The sequence below is a fragment of the Nothoprocta perdicaria genome, unplaced genomic scaffold (assembly GCF_003342845.1).
Source record: "Nothoprocta perdicaria isolate Ctin4 unplaced genomic scaffold, notPer1 scaffold_0, whole genome shotgun sequence".
Lineage (NCBI taxonomy): Eukaryota > Metazoa > Chordata > Aves > Tinamiformes > Tinamidae > Nothoprocta > Nothoprocta perdicaria.
Genome location: NW_020454092.1, coordinates 12,221,429 through 12,239,669, shown reverse-complemented (window position 1 = coordinate 12,239,669; position 18,241 = coordinate 12,221,429). Strand labels below are relative to the sequence as shown.

Sequence of the window (18,241 nt, the reverse complement as noted above, 5' to 3'; positions counted from 1 at the left end):
AGCAGTGGCAGGGCCCACACGGACACGCTGGGTACCACAGCGCCTGCGGGGATGGGGATGCCCCTGCCTTGGTGCTGCACCGCAGCTGCAGGAGCCGCCGTCGTGCGGGAAGCAGCTGGCAGAGCCCTGCACCCCTCTCTGCGCTCCCAGATCCAGCTCTGCATCTGCTCCCAAGTCCAGAAGCAGCCTACAGAAAGGGAGGGGAGCGGAGCCTCTACCTCGGATCTGTGGTACTGATGCCCTCAACACACGCACCCAGCAGCGCACCGGCTGAGTACACGTGGTACAAATGCAGGGCCGTGACAAAACCTCCCACAAAACCTCTGCTTTGTGTCCAATTGCCACCACAGCAGGGAGAGGCCATGGCCAGGCCAGAGGGGAGGCTGGCCCTGCCATGGGCGCAGGACAGTGGCATCCCTGGGAGGCACCATCAGGGGCTCAGGAACAGCCCCTCGCCCCTTGCTGTGCTGTGGGGACAGGCTTGCTGCCTTCCCCTGACCCTGCAGCAGCAGCTGACAGCCCCACCAGCCCCACAGCACAGATAGGAGAGAAGAAACAGCCAACACCAATTTGTCATGGTCAAATTTTGTCAAACCAATCCCACTTCCTTCTCCATCCGGCTAATGGGCTCTGCAGCCAGAGAAGCAGGAGGCACAGCCTTCGTGCTGCAGCCAGCGGTGCTGCCTCTGGGCCGGTCCCTGCAGGGGCTCGAGGGGACAAGAAGAGGCGCAAGGTCAGCATCATGGGGCTGCCCCTCGGGGCCCATCTGAGGTACCACCTCACCAAGGATCTCCAAGATGAGGGGAGAGAGGATGCTGCCTAACGGCTGCAGGTGGCACCAGATCGTACTGGAGGCCGGCACGGGAAACCAACAAAGGTATCAACATGTTTGAAACATGACCTGGAAGGGAAAGAAGATTATTTCCCAGACAGACAAATGATGCTTAGGCATCTACTTTGGGATGGGATAAAACTCTGGAGGAATGGGCCGGACTTTCCACAGCCTGTAGAGCACACCTAGATGACTGCCTTGACTGCACACCTATGGCTTAGGGAGCTGAAGACCAGGGCCAGCTGCTGTCAGTACAACAGGCTGCAGAAGCACGAGGCAGGAGCTCCTGGGAGAGGCATCCAGCACCACAGCAGATCCCAAGCTACGCTTAGGACAAATGTGTTCTTGCCAAACACATTAGAGCGTGGTGTTCAAACAGGACAGTCATCTAGGAAGATGCATGAAATCACCCTACAGCATCAGCTGGTCCCCAGGTGGGAAGGGTTCAGGGGGACAGCCAAACTCGGGGACACAACCCGTGCTATGGCTCAAGGCTGGAGAACTGGGGTTGTTCCCCATAAAGAGGGGCCCTCTGAGGGAAAGCTGCAGTAACAGTTTTCAGATATGTAAGAGACTGCTGCACAAAGGAAGGAAATAATTTGTTTTCCATATCCTTGGGGGACAGGACAAGTCACAGTCTTAAATTGCAGGTGGAGAGACCCCAACTTAAGAAAAATCTTTCCCGCTGTGTAATGAAACCTGTGAGGGGGCACTGGGGAATCCCTGCTATGGGAGGACCCAGGCAGCCACCAGGATCCCAGTGAATCACCACCGCAGCAGACGGGCAGGGCCCCAGCTCCCTTTCCACAGGGCTTCCAGTGACGCAGAGCTGGCAACCAACCTCTTCCCCAGACCCTGAGTGTCTGTTGAACTACGTTTATTGAAGAGAAAGCAGAACTGGCAATCTGCGAAGGGCTGGGGCGGAGTGGGAGGCCAGGCATGGCCAGCACCATCTCTCGCACCCCGGGGCTGCCTCATCCACGCTGGCCGCAGTGTTTGCAGCTTCCCCAGGTCAGTGCTSAGGACCTGGCACTGAGTCAGACCCYGTGCACACCRACAGCCGGCAGGGCAGTGAGCTGTCAGGGCTCTGCTTCCAGCTCTCACCCCAGAGCATGGGTATTTATGTCCTCATGCGTAGGCCAGCTCACAGACACTGACAGTGGTCTGAGCTGCAGCATCTGCCAGCTCCTAGGAGAGCCCTTCTCCTGCCAAAATCCTGCTGCAAACACCACACAGGGCATGTGTCCAGGGTCTTGTCCTTTGGGGACAAACCAGCATGCCCCTGGCAGCGTGGAGCCACTGTCAGAGGCCAGGGGCATGCCAGCGTGGCCAGCACACCGTGAGCGGCAGCCGGGGAGGGACGATGCAGTCCTGCTGCGTGGAAGGGCACTCCCAGGAAGGGTCAGCGGGGTTTGGGGCTCTGACCCAGGGGGACAGTCCCTCGTTCCCACGGTGTTATCCCGGCAGCCTGGGGGTCAGTATTGGTCTTCTAGAGTGGGGCCACGAGCTGGTGTAGCAGGGCGGCCGGCTGCACGGTGCTGGGCACAGCCTCATGCCTCCTCTGCGGTGGCATCGATCCCTGCGTAGGTGAAGTTCTCAAACAGGGCCATGTTCACGTAGGCCTGTGCAGGGAACCCAAGTCAGGAGCACGTTGTGACAGAGCGCCTGTCTCCGGCCCCCAGCCCACACTTAGTGGCACAAGAGCAGCACCCTGGGCACAGGGCTGGGAGACTGTGGGGCTGCCTGGGGAGTCGCTGCACTTTGGGGGCTTTGGACAGGGATTTGTTTTGGAGGACCTTCAAGAGAGGGGGTGTCCAGGGAATCCCCAGCCTTTAGTCCCTGTGCAAGGTGGGATCTCTCTAGCACCCCTCAGGAAGCCAGCAGCGCCCAGAGCCCTGGGCCCATTTGTCCATGCACAAACCCCACACCCAGCCCAGGGCAATGCAGACACCCTGCACCCAGCCATGTCTCCACAGGCACCCACCTTTCTGGCCTCCAGCATGCGGATGAGCTGCACGGAGATCTGTGAAAAGGGTGGGCGCTCGTAGGGGCGGTCCCGCCAGCATTGCCGCATCAGCTCGTACCTGGGGCAGAGACAGCAGCAAGTCAGCAAAGGGGGCAGCAAAGCTGCTCTTGTGGGGTGRGGAGAAGTGTGGAGCTGGGTGACCAGGACATGGGACCCTGCTCCTCTCCTGGGAATGGTGCACAGGTCGACCRGCCAGTGCGAGCCCACTGGGGTGGCACAGGGTGACAGGGTGTACAGGGTGTACAGGGACACTGCTGTTGAGCCAAACCACAGCTCACAAGGCCTGGCCCAGCTGTGCACAACGGCCCTGCTCTCAGGACAGCCCTGGGCCAGGGCTATCTGCCCACTTACACTTCATCATCACAGTTGCGTGGCTTCTCCATGCGGTACCCCTGAGGGAGCTTCTCGTAGAGCTCGGCACACGTCATGCCACAGTATGGTGTCCCCCCTGTGGGCAAAAGACACAGAGGTGGCTGTGATGGGGCAGTTTCCTCCTCCCCCAGTGCAGAGCCCACATGCTACTGCCTGGCACCCATAGAGCAGTGCCTGGGTAGCACAGGGTGCCCCCAGCCACTGCTCCTCGGGGTGCTGGGGAGCCCCTCCAAGGCTACAGAAGGTCTCTGCCATGTCTGCAGGGACTCCAATGGACATTGGTGACTAAGAAGAGTCTTACCCAAGCTGACAATCTCCCACAGCAGGACACCGAAAGACCATCTGAAACAGAAGGAGACCAGGTTGTGACATGGAACTATCGTCCTACTCACGGAACTGTGTTCCACTCTTGGGCACCAGCAAGAAGCTGGAGGAGTTTGTGCTGTGACTGCAGCAGGGCTAGGGCTGAGCTGCAGTCAGGAGGCAGCCAGACCTTGGGCAGGSCTGCCCTGACATTGCCTTCTGCCCTTGCCAGCACGTAGTGCAAGAACAGCACTGTGCCTACCGCCTGGGGGCACAGGGAGGGATGGAGGTGGTCATTCCTGTGCTGGTGCCTGCAGGACTTACACATCACTCTTGGTGGTATAAACACTGTAGTTCAGCGACTCGATGGCCATCCAGCGAACAGGCAAGCGACCCTGTGGAAACAGAGGGTGAACATCAGGGTGCGGACATGCCCTGCACTGCAGGGATCTCTGCCAAAGACCAAGCAGCAGCAAAGTCTCCTCTCAGTCTTGAGAGGGACAAGAACAAAGGACAAACTGAGACAGGATCCACCCCCTGAACCTCAGCTCCAGGCTGCTGGTCCCAGGATGGTGGGTGTTTCCATTGCAGGCCTCATGGAGACTCCTAGCTCCTCCCTCACCATTGTCTTCTTCACATAGACCTCTTCCCCTCTGGAGAGCCCGAAGTCAGCAATCTTGGATGCCAGATTTTCTCCCACCAAGATATTTCTGGCTGCCAGGTCCCTGTGAATGAACTGAAAGACACCATAAGTGAGCTATGTCAGCTTGCAAATGTCACCGTGCTCTGAAGATATGGAGGGASAAAGTTTTCTGTAATGTTTCTGCCTTCCCTGGACTTGCCAGGCAGCTGCTTTTGCTCTCAGCAAATCGTCATTAGCTTCCTGAAACTCCAGGGAGCCTCATCCTCTCCCCTGAGTACGGGACAAACAGTAGAAATGAGACATGAAACCAAGACAGGATGGACCAATGATCAAGAGCCAAAGTCTTCATCCTTCATCCCAGAGGTCCAGTGTTCCATAAAGGAGTCACCAGCCGCATGGTGAAAGGATGCTCTGGGCGGGTTTGTGACAGGAGAGCAGAACCAGAAGCCTGACACGTCCAGGTCCTCACACATGTTCACAGGGAGCAATGTGAGCAATGCAGGCCCTTGCCTGTGGGAGGTGGGGACATACCTGCTTCTCACTCAGGTACTGCATTCCCTTGGCCACATCTGAGGCAAACTGGAGGAGCTGCTGGGAGGTGAGCGTGGATGCAGTCCCGTGCTCCTTGGCAAAGGCCGGGTCAGTCTCCAGGACTCGGCTTTTGCGRAGGAAGTCGAGGAGGTTTCCATAAGGGGCATACTCAATAGCAATGTACAGGTAGCCTGCAGTGGGAAGGAGGAGGCAGAGATTATCAGATGGTGTCAAGGGAAGAGGAAAGCTCAGCTGGGCAGGGCATAATGCAGGGTCAGATGATACCGGTCCAAACAAGAGAGGGGAGCTGCCCTCACCCTTGTTCTCACAGGCACCCAGCAAGTTGATGATGTTGGGGTGATGGCCCAGTTTGCACAGCACCTCCAGCTCCCCAGCAAAGTCCCGATGATCGTTCTCCGAAGCAAACTCTGGAAGCAAAGCAGGAACAGACTCTTCAGTCCTACACTAAGGGCCCTTCTGTTGCTCTCTTGTGTCTCAGCCATTGCCTTCTCTTCAGTCACGAGTGGTGCTCAGGATGCAGTCCTACATGAGCTGAGCTTGCAGAGAAAGAGAAACTCCCTGTTCCCTGCCCCATCCTGCCATTTGTTTCTTCCCCCGCCTAGTACCACCCCACCTCTGAGCACACTGAACTATGCTAATCTGGCCAGAAATTCACCCACAGAAGAAGTGAGTATTTTTGGCTGGCTTGGTGAGTTGACTTCCCTTCCTGTGTACTGGAAGGCTGGCAGGGCAGTGCCTAGGAAGGTCTGGCCGGGCTGCAGGAGCCCTGGCAGCCACCCCTCACAGGGTCACGTCAGATGATCATGCCAGTTAACCCCAAGGGGAGATGAAGTGAAAGGCTGACACTGTCCCAGCATTTCCCCGGAGATTCARTGGGGACTACAAGCTACAAGCTTCCCAAACTGCACCATGTAGGTATTGTTCAGGGATGCCAGAAGCTAAGGATACAGACTGAAGCTCTGCCAGCTGTGAGCGGTGCTTCTGAGCAAAGTCAGGGAAAGTTTGGAGGGACTGACAGAGATAACCTCCATTTCAGCTATTTCTGCTTAGACCCCTGACCTGGGAGTCTGGCTTGGTGCAGACAGGACTTCTACTACTTCTCAGTGTCTTCTTTAGTCATTCTTAAGACCAAGCCCTAGACGTGACAGGACTCACCCTTCAGCATCTTGATGGCTGCATTCATTTTCAGGCCATCCTTTTTGATCATAGCCCTAATGACCTGACCAAAGTTCCCCTCCCCGATCATATCTTCAAACTTGATGTCTTCCCACTCCAAGATGGGGTAGCTGAGGGGCTCAGGCTGTGGCTTGGGCCGGCGTGTCAAGGTAAGGGTCCCCGAGTTAAACTGCAAGATGGTCTCTTCCCCCTGGAAAACAGGAGTGGGTGAGGTTAGAGGCACCAGGCACCTCTCTGCCCTTGTGGCAGGCCCAGCAGGGCAGAAGTCATGGGCAAGGACGGGCTCCGCACCCTCTCTGCGTGGAAGTGAGGCCTGGTTGCATCCGGACTGGAGGCTACAGAGCGTGACCTGGATCGGGCTGGGACGTGGGGAGCTGGGGACACGCTCCTGGCGGGGCAGGCGGCACTCACCGAGCCAGACTGGTACGTAAAGGTGCGGCGCCGGTGGAAGAAGTTCTTCTTGATGAGGAAAAGCGCAAGGAGGGCAAAGAGGATGGTGAGGCAGGTGACGGACACGGAGCCGATGATGGCCAAGAGCAGCTGCTGGTCTATGCCCGACTGATCTGTGCTCTGGCTGCCCAGGCTGGGTGGGGCGCTCAGCACTCCTGCCAAAAGAAAGGATCAAGGATCTCGGCCCACAGCTGAGCACCACGGAGGGATCAGCATGGCAGATAGAGCTGCAGAGACAGGCCAAGCAGCCGCTGCCTAACTGGGCTTCAGAGACCCCACAGACCTGCCCCAGCACCCCAGGGTGCTCCTCCCAGGCACCCACATAAACACCCACCACAGATGCACCCAAAGGGCAGGCTGGCARGTGAAGGTGTTACTGCCCAGGCTCCTGCTGCCAAAGCCATCAGTTTCTGAACTTCTGCTGGAGCTGTGCTGTCTCCCTGCTCTCTTCCAGCCATCATGTCCTCCCTGGTACCAGCTCTGCCCTGCTCCTTCAGCCCTTTTCACATGGTGTAAAGCCAGTGGGCACAGCTGTGTCCAGGGCACCCAGATGGGGCAGGGATCACATGGTTGGGAGCAGCAGCCAAACCAAGCAGCTGGGTTGGGGACGTTGTCCAGGTGTGTGCCCTGCTGGGAYGCCTCACTCACCGTCCCCCAGGGTCTTAGCTTTCACAGGCTGGCTCCACTCTCCTGGCACGTGGGAGTTGGCCCGGACACGGAACTGGTAGCTCGTGCTGGCATTGAGGCCCCCGATGGTCTTGGTCGTCTCCGCGCCGCTGTCTGTGTCAATCCACTGGGGTTCACTGGTGCCCCCCACCTGCTGCAGCTCCACTATGTACTTGGTGATGCCCCCATTGGGGTACTCGGGGACCTGCCAGGAGAGCCTGACTGCTGTGTCAGACAGGGACTCTGCGGAGAGTGACCGTGGGGACGAGGGGCCTGGGACAAGGAGAGGAGAGAGCGTCAGCCCCCGACCAGGGGGGACAGCACTTGGTGGACAGGTCAGTGAAGTGAAAGCCAAACCCCTCCAGTCACTGCAGACAACAATAGACAAACAGACAAAGACACTTCAGGTTTGAAAGTCGCTCCAGGGACCCTAGTCCATAGTTGCATGAGGCAGCACATGGCAGACAGGCCCTGTTGCTGGGAGCTGCTCTCAGCAACTTCTAGGAGCTGAGTTTAAGGCAACCCACATATGCGAGGCAGTGCTCACCACTCTTAGAGTGGGCAGAGCCACCAGTTCCTTCCTAAAGCTGCTCTGCTGTAAACTGAGAGGACTTCTGGTCCATCCTCTGGCTACCACACACAGCACAGAGCACTGTCCTCTTTCTGACAAACCTGCACAGGCTGGAAGATGGCTTTCAAGTCACATTTCAGACTCATGTTCCTTGGTTCTAGTCCACAGCAAACATGAGGGTATCCGTGTGGGTCAGGCTATTTGCTACCAGCAGTGGCCAGAATTGGTGGGTTTGTGACAATGGGTGGCTCTTGTGAGATTTTTCTTTCCTCAGCTCTTCCTCACACAGTGTTTTCTAAACATCTTATAGGTAACACTGCCTTCTCTGAACCTTCTCCAGTCTGCCCATATGCTGATTAAACCATCTCCCCCCACCCCAAATTACACAAAGCTCTTGCAGCATGCACGGAAAATTACATCTTTCAAGCCTTATATGCAACAGTCCTCCTAATGTGTACCAGAGCAAGAGGTGTTTTACTGAAGTCACAAGCCTCATGTACTGTTTCCCTCTTATCTACCAGGCCAGTTACCCTGTCAAAAAGGGAAGTCAGACTGACTGGACATGATTTGTTCTTCCCCAATCCACAGTGACTGTTCCACCTCCTCACTATCTCCCAGCTCCATGTAGGTTGACTGTTTGTTTGTTCCACTGGAAAGACTGACTACAGATTTCTGTCTTTACAAGCCCTAGTGACCACGCAGTGAAATTATCAGGCATCAGGATTAAAACAAATGAAAGGAAATAATTTTTCACACAATGCGTAATTATATCAAGGAACTTATTACTACAGGATATTGTAAAGCCTAGAAGCATAGATAGTTCAAACAGGGCTTGGACAAGGACATGGTGGACAGGTCTATTTGTGAGCAACATTCTGGACAGGCTAAACATAACACGAAGCTTGGGATGTTTCCAAGCTCCTTGGTGTTGGAGGCTGCAAGGCCTAATGAAGAAATGAGGACTGTTTCTGACATGCACCTTTATCTTTCCTCAAGCAACACCTCAGAATGGCTAAGGTTGGAAGGGACCTCTAGAGATCATCTAGTCCATGTCCCCTGCTCAAGCAGGGACACCTAAAGCACGTGGCACAGGGCTACATCCAAGGTTGCATCCAGTGCATTCATGCACCATCAGAGATGGGATAGTGCACCCCGTCCAGAGCTCTACCTGTGGCCTGCCTCAAGGTGGTGGTTGCTGTTATATTTACAATTGATTTATCATTATAATTCTCTGTATTCTTCCCTTTCCTTTCTAAAGACTGCTGTGGTACTTGATCTCCTCCCACTTTCCAGGGCCTTCCTCTTTCTCTGTGGGTTRTGAGTAGTAGATTGTTCTGCTGAAGTCCTCTGTGCTTTGGGATARATGCTCCCATGCCCCAAGCCCCACCACCCTGGCCTGTGCTGGGGCATGTGCATGTCCTGCAGTGCCTACCTTTGCTGTTTATCATGACCTTGTAGAGGTCTGAGGGGGGCCCCAGGCTGGTGCAGTGGTACACCAGCACCTCCAGGCTGTACTCTGTGTTGAACTCCAGATCCGCAATGCGGGCAGACAGCACGGATATGGACGTGATGTTTTTCTCACAGACCAGCCTCCTTGCAGAGTCAAAAAGATGGACGATGAACCCATGTGCTGGCTCGTGGTTACTTGGCAATTTCCAGTTGACATGAAGTGTATTTTTGTCCTCTATTGACCAGCCTTCAATCACAGGTTTGACTGTGGGCTCTGTGAACAAAAATGCAGCAAAAAACCATCCCTTGGCACTTTTCAGGATGTGAAGGCTTTCAGCCCTGCACCACACTGCTTTCCCTGCTCCATGCAGCCCCTGCTCCCACCGGCCGCACAAGGGAGGAACTTGTCAGGAAGTTCAGATGAAGCTTAGGGTTAGATTTAGGGACAGAAGGGGCTTACCTATGCACTCCGTCACCATGATGGCCTCGGGACCCTTGCTGCCCTCCCCATTGTCCCCTGGCCGGGTCAGCTGCACCTTCACGACATAGGCAGTCACTGGCCGAAGGTTCATGAGGGTGATGTTCTCACTGTTGTCAACTGTTGGGCAAGAGGATGTGTCAAAGCAACATCTCCAATCACAACCTGCCCCACCCTGAGTGTCCTCCTCAGCATCACCCCAGACTCCTTAAGAGTCCTTAGTCCTCAGGGGCTCATCATGAACAGGATGGAGACCTCTGCCTATGCCAGCAGGCTGCGTTACTGAGACTACCCACAGGACCCCATGGAGGTAACTGAGGTTGCTGCAGGACTTTTGTGGCCCAGGCAAGAATGGTCTGGCCGGAATATCTATGCCGGCCAAGTGACAAGGCCAGGTGGCCTCCAAGCAGAACACTTCCTGCTGGTTCTTCCTGCTCTTTCAGGATAATCAGTTTGTGGGTGCAGTCTGCAGTGACACGTTGATACCAAAGGGATAACCATGGGAAAGCCATTCCCTCCCACCAGGTCCTCTCTGTGGCCCCTCTGTCCCTGGTGGACATACCCACAATGGATGACCACACGGAGGTGTCGTCGTTGGGCTTGTAGAGCAGCTTGATGGAGATGATGGGTCCATCACCAGAGAAGCAATCCACAGGTGACACCACGAGCTGCCGGCTCTGCTTGGCCAACAGCCGTGGTGGGGTCAGGGGTGTGGGCGGCACTGGAGGCGAAGGAGGGAACAGAGTCAGTGGGACTGGGAGCAAAGAAGGAATATCTGCCATGTCCCAATTCCCTCCAGCTTTGTCTGGGAAGGAGACCCTTGAAGTCCTTTATCAGCACTCACTGTGTCTGCTGGCACCATGACACAGGTCATTGCCCATCAGTATCCAGCYCAAAGGCAGCTGGGGACTTTCCCCTACTCACGTGCAGATTAGCATGCCCTCACCATGCCACCAGCCTCCCACAGTGACCTCAGGTTGTCCCACTCTGGCTGCTGTCCTTCCCTCACCTCTGATGTTGACCTTGACTTTCCGACTGTCCTGTCCCCCGGTTGTGGAGACTCTGCACTCCCAGAGCCCTGCGTCGGCCTTCGTCAAGCTCAGCACCTGGAACTCGCACGTGATCTGCCCTGGCTCAATGATGGCTTTGATCAGCTGTGGGCACAGAGGGTGCTGTTAGCCCACCCTGGGCCCAGGGAGAGCCCATGCCTTGCCCCCCTGCCAGGACTTGCAGATTTTAACTCATCGGCCATGGAAACAGCCAAGATCAGAAGGGAGCGGGGTGCCTTTGGGGGAGCCTGTGATGTGGGACGGGGACCACTGCCCAGGATTTGGGGTGGGGTGAAGAGCCCAGTATGCTGGGYGAGAGCGGAGCAGGGTGGGGATGGTGGGAGCAGGGTGCCTGGCAAGCAGGTGGTACCTTGAGCACGGTGCCATCAGCCTTGCGCATCTCTACGCTGTCACTTGCAGGCAATGGGTTCCCAGTGGCCACACAGCTGATCACAGGCTCCGAGCCCAGGTTGAATTCCAGCTCCGAGGCCAGTCTGATGATCTGGGGGAACCGATCTGGCACAGGGAAGGCAGCGTTAGAGCAGACCCTGCTCTTCCCCAGCCATGTGAGATGCTCAGATATTCCCAGGAGAGCGAGTCCCYCGTCTCAAGCCCGTGGGCACAGCTTTTGGCTAGGCTGACAGCACCTCACCTGACTTCTCGCAGTACCGTCCATGCCAGCCTGACGGGCACAAGCAGCCACTGAAGCGGTTACAGCTGCCTCCGTTTCGGCAGGAGCACCGCAGGGCGCAGTCTGGGCCATAGAATCCCGGGGAACAGGCTGAGGGGAGAGAAGAGCTCCCTGTTACCCCCAGCCCAGGGCAGGTCACTGCCGGGGTGGCACAGAGCAGTGCCTGCTGTCCAGCCTGCTGGAGGCAGAGACCATGGGTGACTGGTACATGCACCAGGGTGCAGAGCCTGGGGAGCTCGGAGGCTGGCAGGCAGCGGGGAGAGCAGCAGTGGAGTGGGTGACGTGGTCCTGTGACCAGGGACAACCCTTATCCCCAAAGCTGTCAGTCAGGTGCTACAGGCAGCACCCAGGGTGAAAGCAGAGGTGAGCGTGGGACGGTGTTTTCTGTCCTGCACTATGGGGACTGCAAGTGGTGATAAAACCAGCTTGATGTGGCAGCAAGCAAGACTATGAGAGACTTGCTCGGGTGCTGCTGTTGCTGTAGAACAGAACCATGTCCTGGGGGAGGCCCTGGACTTCTGCAGACAGAAAGGATGAGCTGCCCCTGTGCTGGAGCAGCTGACTGGAGCGCTGCCTCTTCCTGGCAAAGGTGGGCAGGCGGATAACCCATGTACCTTGGTTGCAGCGGGAGCCGCTCCACCCGGAGGCACAGGAGCAGCCGTAGGGGTCTGGAAGGCAGAAGCTGAGCCCCCTGCAGCCCTGGGCTCTCTGGCATGTCTCCTGGCAGTTACGGCCAAACTGGCCTTCCCGGCAGGCTGAAAAACAGGAATATTGTCTGCCCTCACCTGCTGTTTGCTGGGCTCCCCTCCCGAATACGCTCACCCTTCCTCTGGGCACTGCTTTTGCAGGAGCACGACACCAGCTTGGGGCATGGGGCTCCATGAAATTGTCCCAAACACACCAGCAGCTCCCACACAACTCACTGGCCCCTTTACCCTGTCATGCAGGGAAGAGAGATGGCCCTAGCCCTGCTCCATAAACAGGGGCACTGGGGCCAAGGAGGCATGTGGAGTTCCTAGCTGTGGTTCCCAAGTGCAGCCGGACACCCTACCTCTCTCACAGCGAGTGCCCATGAAGCCGGGMGGGCAGATGCATTCGCCGACGTGGTCGTGGCAGACACCCCCGTTCAGACAGTCGGGACAGTCCTTCTCRCAGGAGGGTCCCCATTTCTTTGCGGCACACGCTGCAGAGAGAGCGGGGATGTCAAACCCGTTGGCAACCACTTTGCTGCCCCAACCCCTTACCCTCCCTATCATTCCCACGGGTTCCACTGGCACCTCCATTGYCCTCGTGTCTCCTCCTCCGCTGTGCCCCAGGGCCCCTAGGGGCTGCCCCTCGCCACCCGCAGCCCTCTCACCTCTGACGATGAGTCTGTAGAAGGCGCTCCACAGTGGGCTGTCCCCCATGAACGTGGCGCTGTAGACACCATTCTCACTCACGCTCACGTTGGGGAGCGTCAACTTGAAGACGTTGTCCCGCACCTCGCCRCGGTCTGTCGTCTGGTAGTAGGTACCTGCAAGTGGGCACAGGGGCCGTGGTGGCCTCCATGGCATGGGAGCAAGCCTTAAAGGTGGCCCCATGGCCACCATGGGCCGTGTTGCCTCCCTGGTGGGGGGCCCTTGGTCACTTGCCATTTCTTTTCCACATAACATCTGTCTCCTTCTTTTTGAGGACTTTGGCAGAGAAGGTGGCTGACTCGGCGACGTTCACGGACTGCGTGGCCTTCACAGGGAAGAGGTGGGCTGTGAGAGGGGAGAGAGAGCTGAGCAGTGGGGTGGATTGGGGTTATGGAGCACAAGAAGGTGYGGACCAGCAGTGGGCCGCGAGCCGGGGAGCTCAGCACCAGCTCATCCCCCAGCGGCTGCCCTGGCCTCGAGCAGAGCATTGGGCTGCAGCGCTGCACCCAGGTATACAGCAGCAACGAACTCTCATAGCTCCACAGTGAGTCAGCCAGCGCACACATCGGGCTATAAATACGCTAAGGACAGAGGAACCAGGCCCTGGGTGTGCCAGAACAGGCACAAAAAAGGGCACATTTGGGTTCTGGCAGCCGCAGCCAGATGGCACCCGTCGAAACCGGCCCTGCTGGTTCCTGAGAAAAACCCGGCCACGCGTGCGGTCCCAGCGCCGGCCGGCGGCCAGGAGGAATCGGGGTACGCGGCAGAGGCCTGACAGGTCCAGCTTGTCCCAGGCGTTCCCCAGGCTTCAGCAATTTCTGCTCAGGAACTTCCTGAGTCAGGTATTAACTTTCTATTTAAAATGCCCCAGCTGAGGTTTTTCTCCCGTTAATTTTTCAGTTCCTTTTAAAATGCAGACAAATTGAGCCTGTCCTACCTGTGACTTGGCATTCCTGAGGCTAAATACCGGCTGCACGAGGAGCCTCCTCCTCTCCTTCCATTTACACCTGCCAATTRCTATTTTGTTGCAGTGGCAGTGGGAAAAAACAAGTGATCGCTCAGCACCCTCTTGCAGACACTCAGGATCTCACAGACCCCTATCACAGCCCTCTACAGCCATCTGTTTTCCAGCCTGAGGAGCCTCTCTCTGCCTTTTTCATCYTCATGCTGATACTGCACCTTTAGTCACCAGTACTGCTCTCCTCTTGAAGTTTCCTTAGGCCTCTTGGAGAGCCAGGATTTTCTGCTGAGCATTCAGCTCATACCTACAGAAACTTGTGTTGCAGCCCTGGGGTCTGACCACCGAGAGTGGGAGCCCAGCATTTTCCAGGGAAGCAGGGGGTTCCACGTGCATGGCTTTGCATGACCCCCACTGAGCTCCTCTGCCACTTCACCAGCTGCCATTCAGGTTCTGCAGTTCTTCCCAGATTTCAGCCCTCCTCTTCCTCTCCCCAGTGAGCTTAGTAACATCAGCAAAGACGGGCACTTTTTCAGGCATTTTGGAATGCACTCCGTAGCACAGATCCTCACGGAGCCACCGTGCATTCTCTAGTGGGATCTTCTCTACCTGGCAAAACCCACAACTTAACTCCTCTTATTTCCTTTCTTCTAATCACTTATTGATCCATGGGAAGACCTCCCCTATCCACGTTTGCTTAGTTTCTTTCTAAGAACTTTTGGAAGGGTATTTTCTTAATGCTTTCTGGGAACATGAGCAGACTGCATCAACCAGATCTCCCATGTTATCCTTCCTACTGGCGCCTTCAAAGAAATCCTGCTACGGGGCATTACCTGCCTTTACAGAAGAGCCTTTCTCAGGGTGTCTGCTGCCTACTAATTCTGCTCTTTATTACAGCTTCTGCTGATTGCCTGGTTGAGATTTATGTTTACACGCTTGTAATTCCCGACCTATAAATCCTCTTTTAAAAGCTGTCATCACACCAGCAACCTTGCAGTTAGTCCTCTGGCACCAAGGCAGTTTTAAGAAAGAGGCCACACACCACACAGCAGCAATGTAGCAATAAGGTCCTTCTCATGGCAACAGTCCTGGCAATGAGGTGTTGTTCCTTTTGACTGTTTATTCCGTATCCTCATCTACCAGCACTTTGGAGACAAATTTCCCTACAAATTTAGGTTTCATTATGAGAATTTTCCCACATTTCTCCATGGTGTACATAGATTAAAACCACCACCACCACCACCACCACCCTGCAGTGGCCTGTCTGAGAGAATCTCTCTCCCTGGGATTTTGAAAAATAATGTATTATCAATTTAAACCCTTCATAAATTGCCCCTTACATTCTCTTGTGGTCTATTTTATTGTGTTTTGCCTTAAACCTTCCAAAGCTTAGGATCCAACCTATATTCTTCCGTTTTCTTTTATTTTCTTTTCCTTGTTTTTTTTTTTTTCTTTTTTTTCATTTGTGCACAACCTTTTGGAAGATACCAGCTTGCTTCTAGCATAACCCCTACCAGTTACTTAGTGATTAATACACACTTTTGGTCTGTCTTTGCCTTTTTATGAGAGGTGATATGCACTCAAACCTCCAAGAAGGTTTCCTTACCTGGTCCTGTATCCTCCACAAAGATTTAACATTTTTAGTTACTTTTTCCTTTAAACAATCTTCCTCATTTTTAGTTACTTCTCCTTCTTTAAATTAAACAGACCCGTGGCAGCTCTTCTTTGGTTCTTGTTACTCCCACAGGGGTTTTGAACCCAAACATGTACAAGAGGGTGTCAGGAGCAGCTCATGGAAAGCAGTTCTGTGAACCAGGTCTCATCTCTGTCCATGATCTCTACGTAGGTATGGGGACATAACACCCTCCCATGCTCCTGTACCCTGGACCCAGCGGATATCTCTACCGTGACACTCTGTCCRCTTTATCCTGCTGAGCGATAGGGAAATCTCAACGAGAATCATCACTGATAGGGTTAGTTTTTAAGCCTGATTCAACTTCTTTAACATACAATACTATTCTTTCACAGCGGACTCAGTCTTTCCTCTGTGCTTTTACGCGTGCCATCAATSTTTCCCCCGACTCTGTTTGTCCTCTGCCGGCGCCTCTTTGGCGCTCCGTTTGTCCAGACTAGTCGTCTCCCTTTCCGATATGACTGCTGCCATTTTCAGGTCAAACTTCTGGCCAAGGACACAGTCCCAGTCACTGCTCTTTGGAGGATGCTTGAGCCCCACAGTTCTGTTTCTTAGCGCAACCTCTGTTGCACAGCTTGGAGATGTTAGAGATGATCAAAAAAAAAAAAAAAAAAAAAAAAAAAAAAAAAAAAAAACCAAACAAACAAAAAACCCCAAATGTAGTAAAACTGTGTAGGCAGGAGAATTTGTAGTCTCATCATCTCATTCTCAGCAAAAGGTGGACTGTTTTAGCTGAGCTTTTCTAAAAAGGTCCTGGAAACCATCCTAAGGCAATTACTTAATACTTAATTACTTAGTTTCAGTCCTGACAGTTCTGTAGTCTTGTGCACCTAAAAAAGGGAGGTTACAGGGGGCAGTGTTGGACAAGGTTAAACCTGGACAATTACCCCTGCTGTGGCCTAGCCCAGGGCTCCCGTTTATGCGTACTGTAGGAGATGGAGCRTGAAGGCAAGAGCCCAGCTCTCACCATTGCCAAAACTGCCTGCAAGCCCTTGGCAAAGGCTCTCGGCTTTGCAGGAGGCCACAAGGTCCTGCTGCTGCAGGCCGCCTCGCAGCCCCAGGCTCACCAAAGCCCATGCTCAGATCCAGCGGGCACAACCTTGCCCCCAAGGAGACTGAAARGTGACGTGTCTCCACACAAGAAGCTGCTCTGGGCACCTTCAGGCTCCCTGTGAGCCCCAGCACAGCCTGTCCCTTATACCCACTGCAGAGAGACAGTTACAATCCCAGCCACGCAGATGAGAGTCCCCTCGGTGCCTTTTCTTTACTCTGACCCTGCAGATTCCTTGGCACCTGCTACGGCAACATTCCTGTACACAGGCATGGTGCTGGGCAGAGTCAGCCCCTTCACGGTCCTCCTGGCACGAGACTGGCCGCGCTGCTCGGTGATGGGCTAATCTCCTCCTGGTTAATGATTGCCAGGCCTTGCTACCAGAGGCTCTCTCCTCCAGAGCCTCCTGGCTTCCTGGTACTTGGACCTTGGCCTGAACCTGGGCACAATTTCCATCTCTACAATGAGGCCGTTGCCCTTCCCTGCAGTCCTTCTTGACAGAGGTACCCCAAAACTCTGCTGTGAAATGTGTAATGCCCTCAGAGTTCAGCCTCCTCACCTTCATCCTCCTCAGCTGAAAATCAGCCATCCCTTATCTTAGGGAGGGTGCAAATGCTACTTTATTGGACTAAGTGTCAGCCTGGTACGTCACAAGTTAATCTGCATCCCCCAAACTAAACTGCATGGCCACATGAACATCTCACTGAGCTAAAGGCATGCTGCTCACAGCGGGTGCTTGAGTGCAACTAGCCCCACTGGTGGTCAATCACCTTTCCCATGTCCTGCTTTAAGTTTATGAGGTACTGTGGCAAGGTGGTGGCTACCCACTGAGCAAAGGGCCCCAAAACTGACTTCAACCACCTTCCCCAGTTGCACCAGGACTGCAAACCGCAGAATCTAGGAGAAAAAGCCTGTAGCTGCTCACACATGGTCTCCAGCTCGCACATGGAGAAGCTCACAGGAGGACACACCAGCACCCCAGCAGTCCCCAGTCCACTCACCGTTGTGGCTGTTGTGCACATAGACCACCTGGGCCTGCTCTGTTGGCGTGCGGCCCAGGCAGTAGAGRATCCCCACCAGGTCAGGCATGGAGAAGCCCCTGGCCTGGACGTAGTTGCTGCGATTGCGGTAATTCTGGAAGCCCGTCTTGGGGTGTGTCATCACGATTTTGTTGTCCCTCTCAATCTGCAGGTAGCTCACATCCCTCTCTCCCATGACACAGGAGAGGAAGAAGTCAGAGTGGGACTGGCTCTGCACATTGGCAATTAGGGTGATATCCAAGATGGCCCCTAGGATGGGGAGCACAAGAGCAAGTCAGGAGCTGCAGCTTGGTCCTTGCAMGTCAGACAAGGGCACTGGGCATCCCAGCCATGCATCAGGGTCAGTTATCAAGACAAACTCCATAGCCCAGATGTAAACACCTCCTCCCTGAGCCTTCTTGCCCCCTTCACAGCTCAGGAGCCATGCAGTGACACTCTCACTCCCCATCACCTGGCTGATACAGAACCCATCTGGACAGCAGGGTGTGGATTTCTAGTCCCTTCTTTCATCCAAACCCATCTCTACACACAATCAGCTCTGAAGAGAGCTAACTCTGCGCCATCCTAAATCCCAGCATTGTTGAGTGCCCTCCATTCCCTAGTCCCACAAAGTGTCCCACGGAAAGGGCTAGTTCCCCAGAAGCTGAAGGAAAAAGGGAGAAGAATTTACCTGTCAGCCATGGGAGGAGAAGTAGGAGATAAATCTGGAGTCCCATGTCCTTACAATGTGTCTGGAGTCTGGCACGGGTCAAAAAATCCCAGACATGTCCCAGAAGCGAGAGAAGGGTCTGCGGGAGGGCTGCTGCTCCCTATCCGCTCTCCACAAGGGGTGGCTCAGGACCCT

General features: G+C 55.0%; 1 protein-coding gene across 1 annotated transcript; it reads right to left on the bottom strand.

Moving 5' to 3' along the window:
- Window positions 1-1,829: 1,829 nt before the first annotated feature.
- TIE1 (tyrosine kinase with immunoglobulin like and EGF like domains 1) lies at window positions 1,830-18,192 on the bottom strand. Its single transcript, XM_026033251.1, has 23 exons — window positions 18,068-18,192; window positions 17,359-17,646; window positions 12,890-13,000; window positions 12,616-12,771; window positions 12,310-12,441; window positions 11,873-12,013; window positions 11,220-11,348; window positions 10,938-11,083; window positions 10,528-10,672; window positions 10,081-10,239; window positions 9,501-9,638; window positions 9,024-9,314; window positions 7,003-7,293; window positions 6,196-6,509; window positions 5,884-6,094; window positions 5,025-5,135; window positions 4,708-4,898; window positions 4,156-4,269; window positions 3,858-3,928; window positions 3,532-3,572; window positions 3,210-3,306; window positions 2,817-2,916; window positions 1,830-2,454 (listed from the first exon to the last, which is right to left on the bottom strand). The coding sequence occupies exons 1-23, from the start codon at window positions 18,111-18,113 to the stop codon at window positions 2,383-2,385; spliced, it is 3,495 nt and encodes a 1,164-aa protein (XP_025889036.1). The 5' UTR covers window positions 18,114-18,192; the 3' UTR covers window positions 1,830-2,382.
- Between the last annotated feature and the right edge of the window lie 49 nt (window positions 18,193-18,241).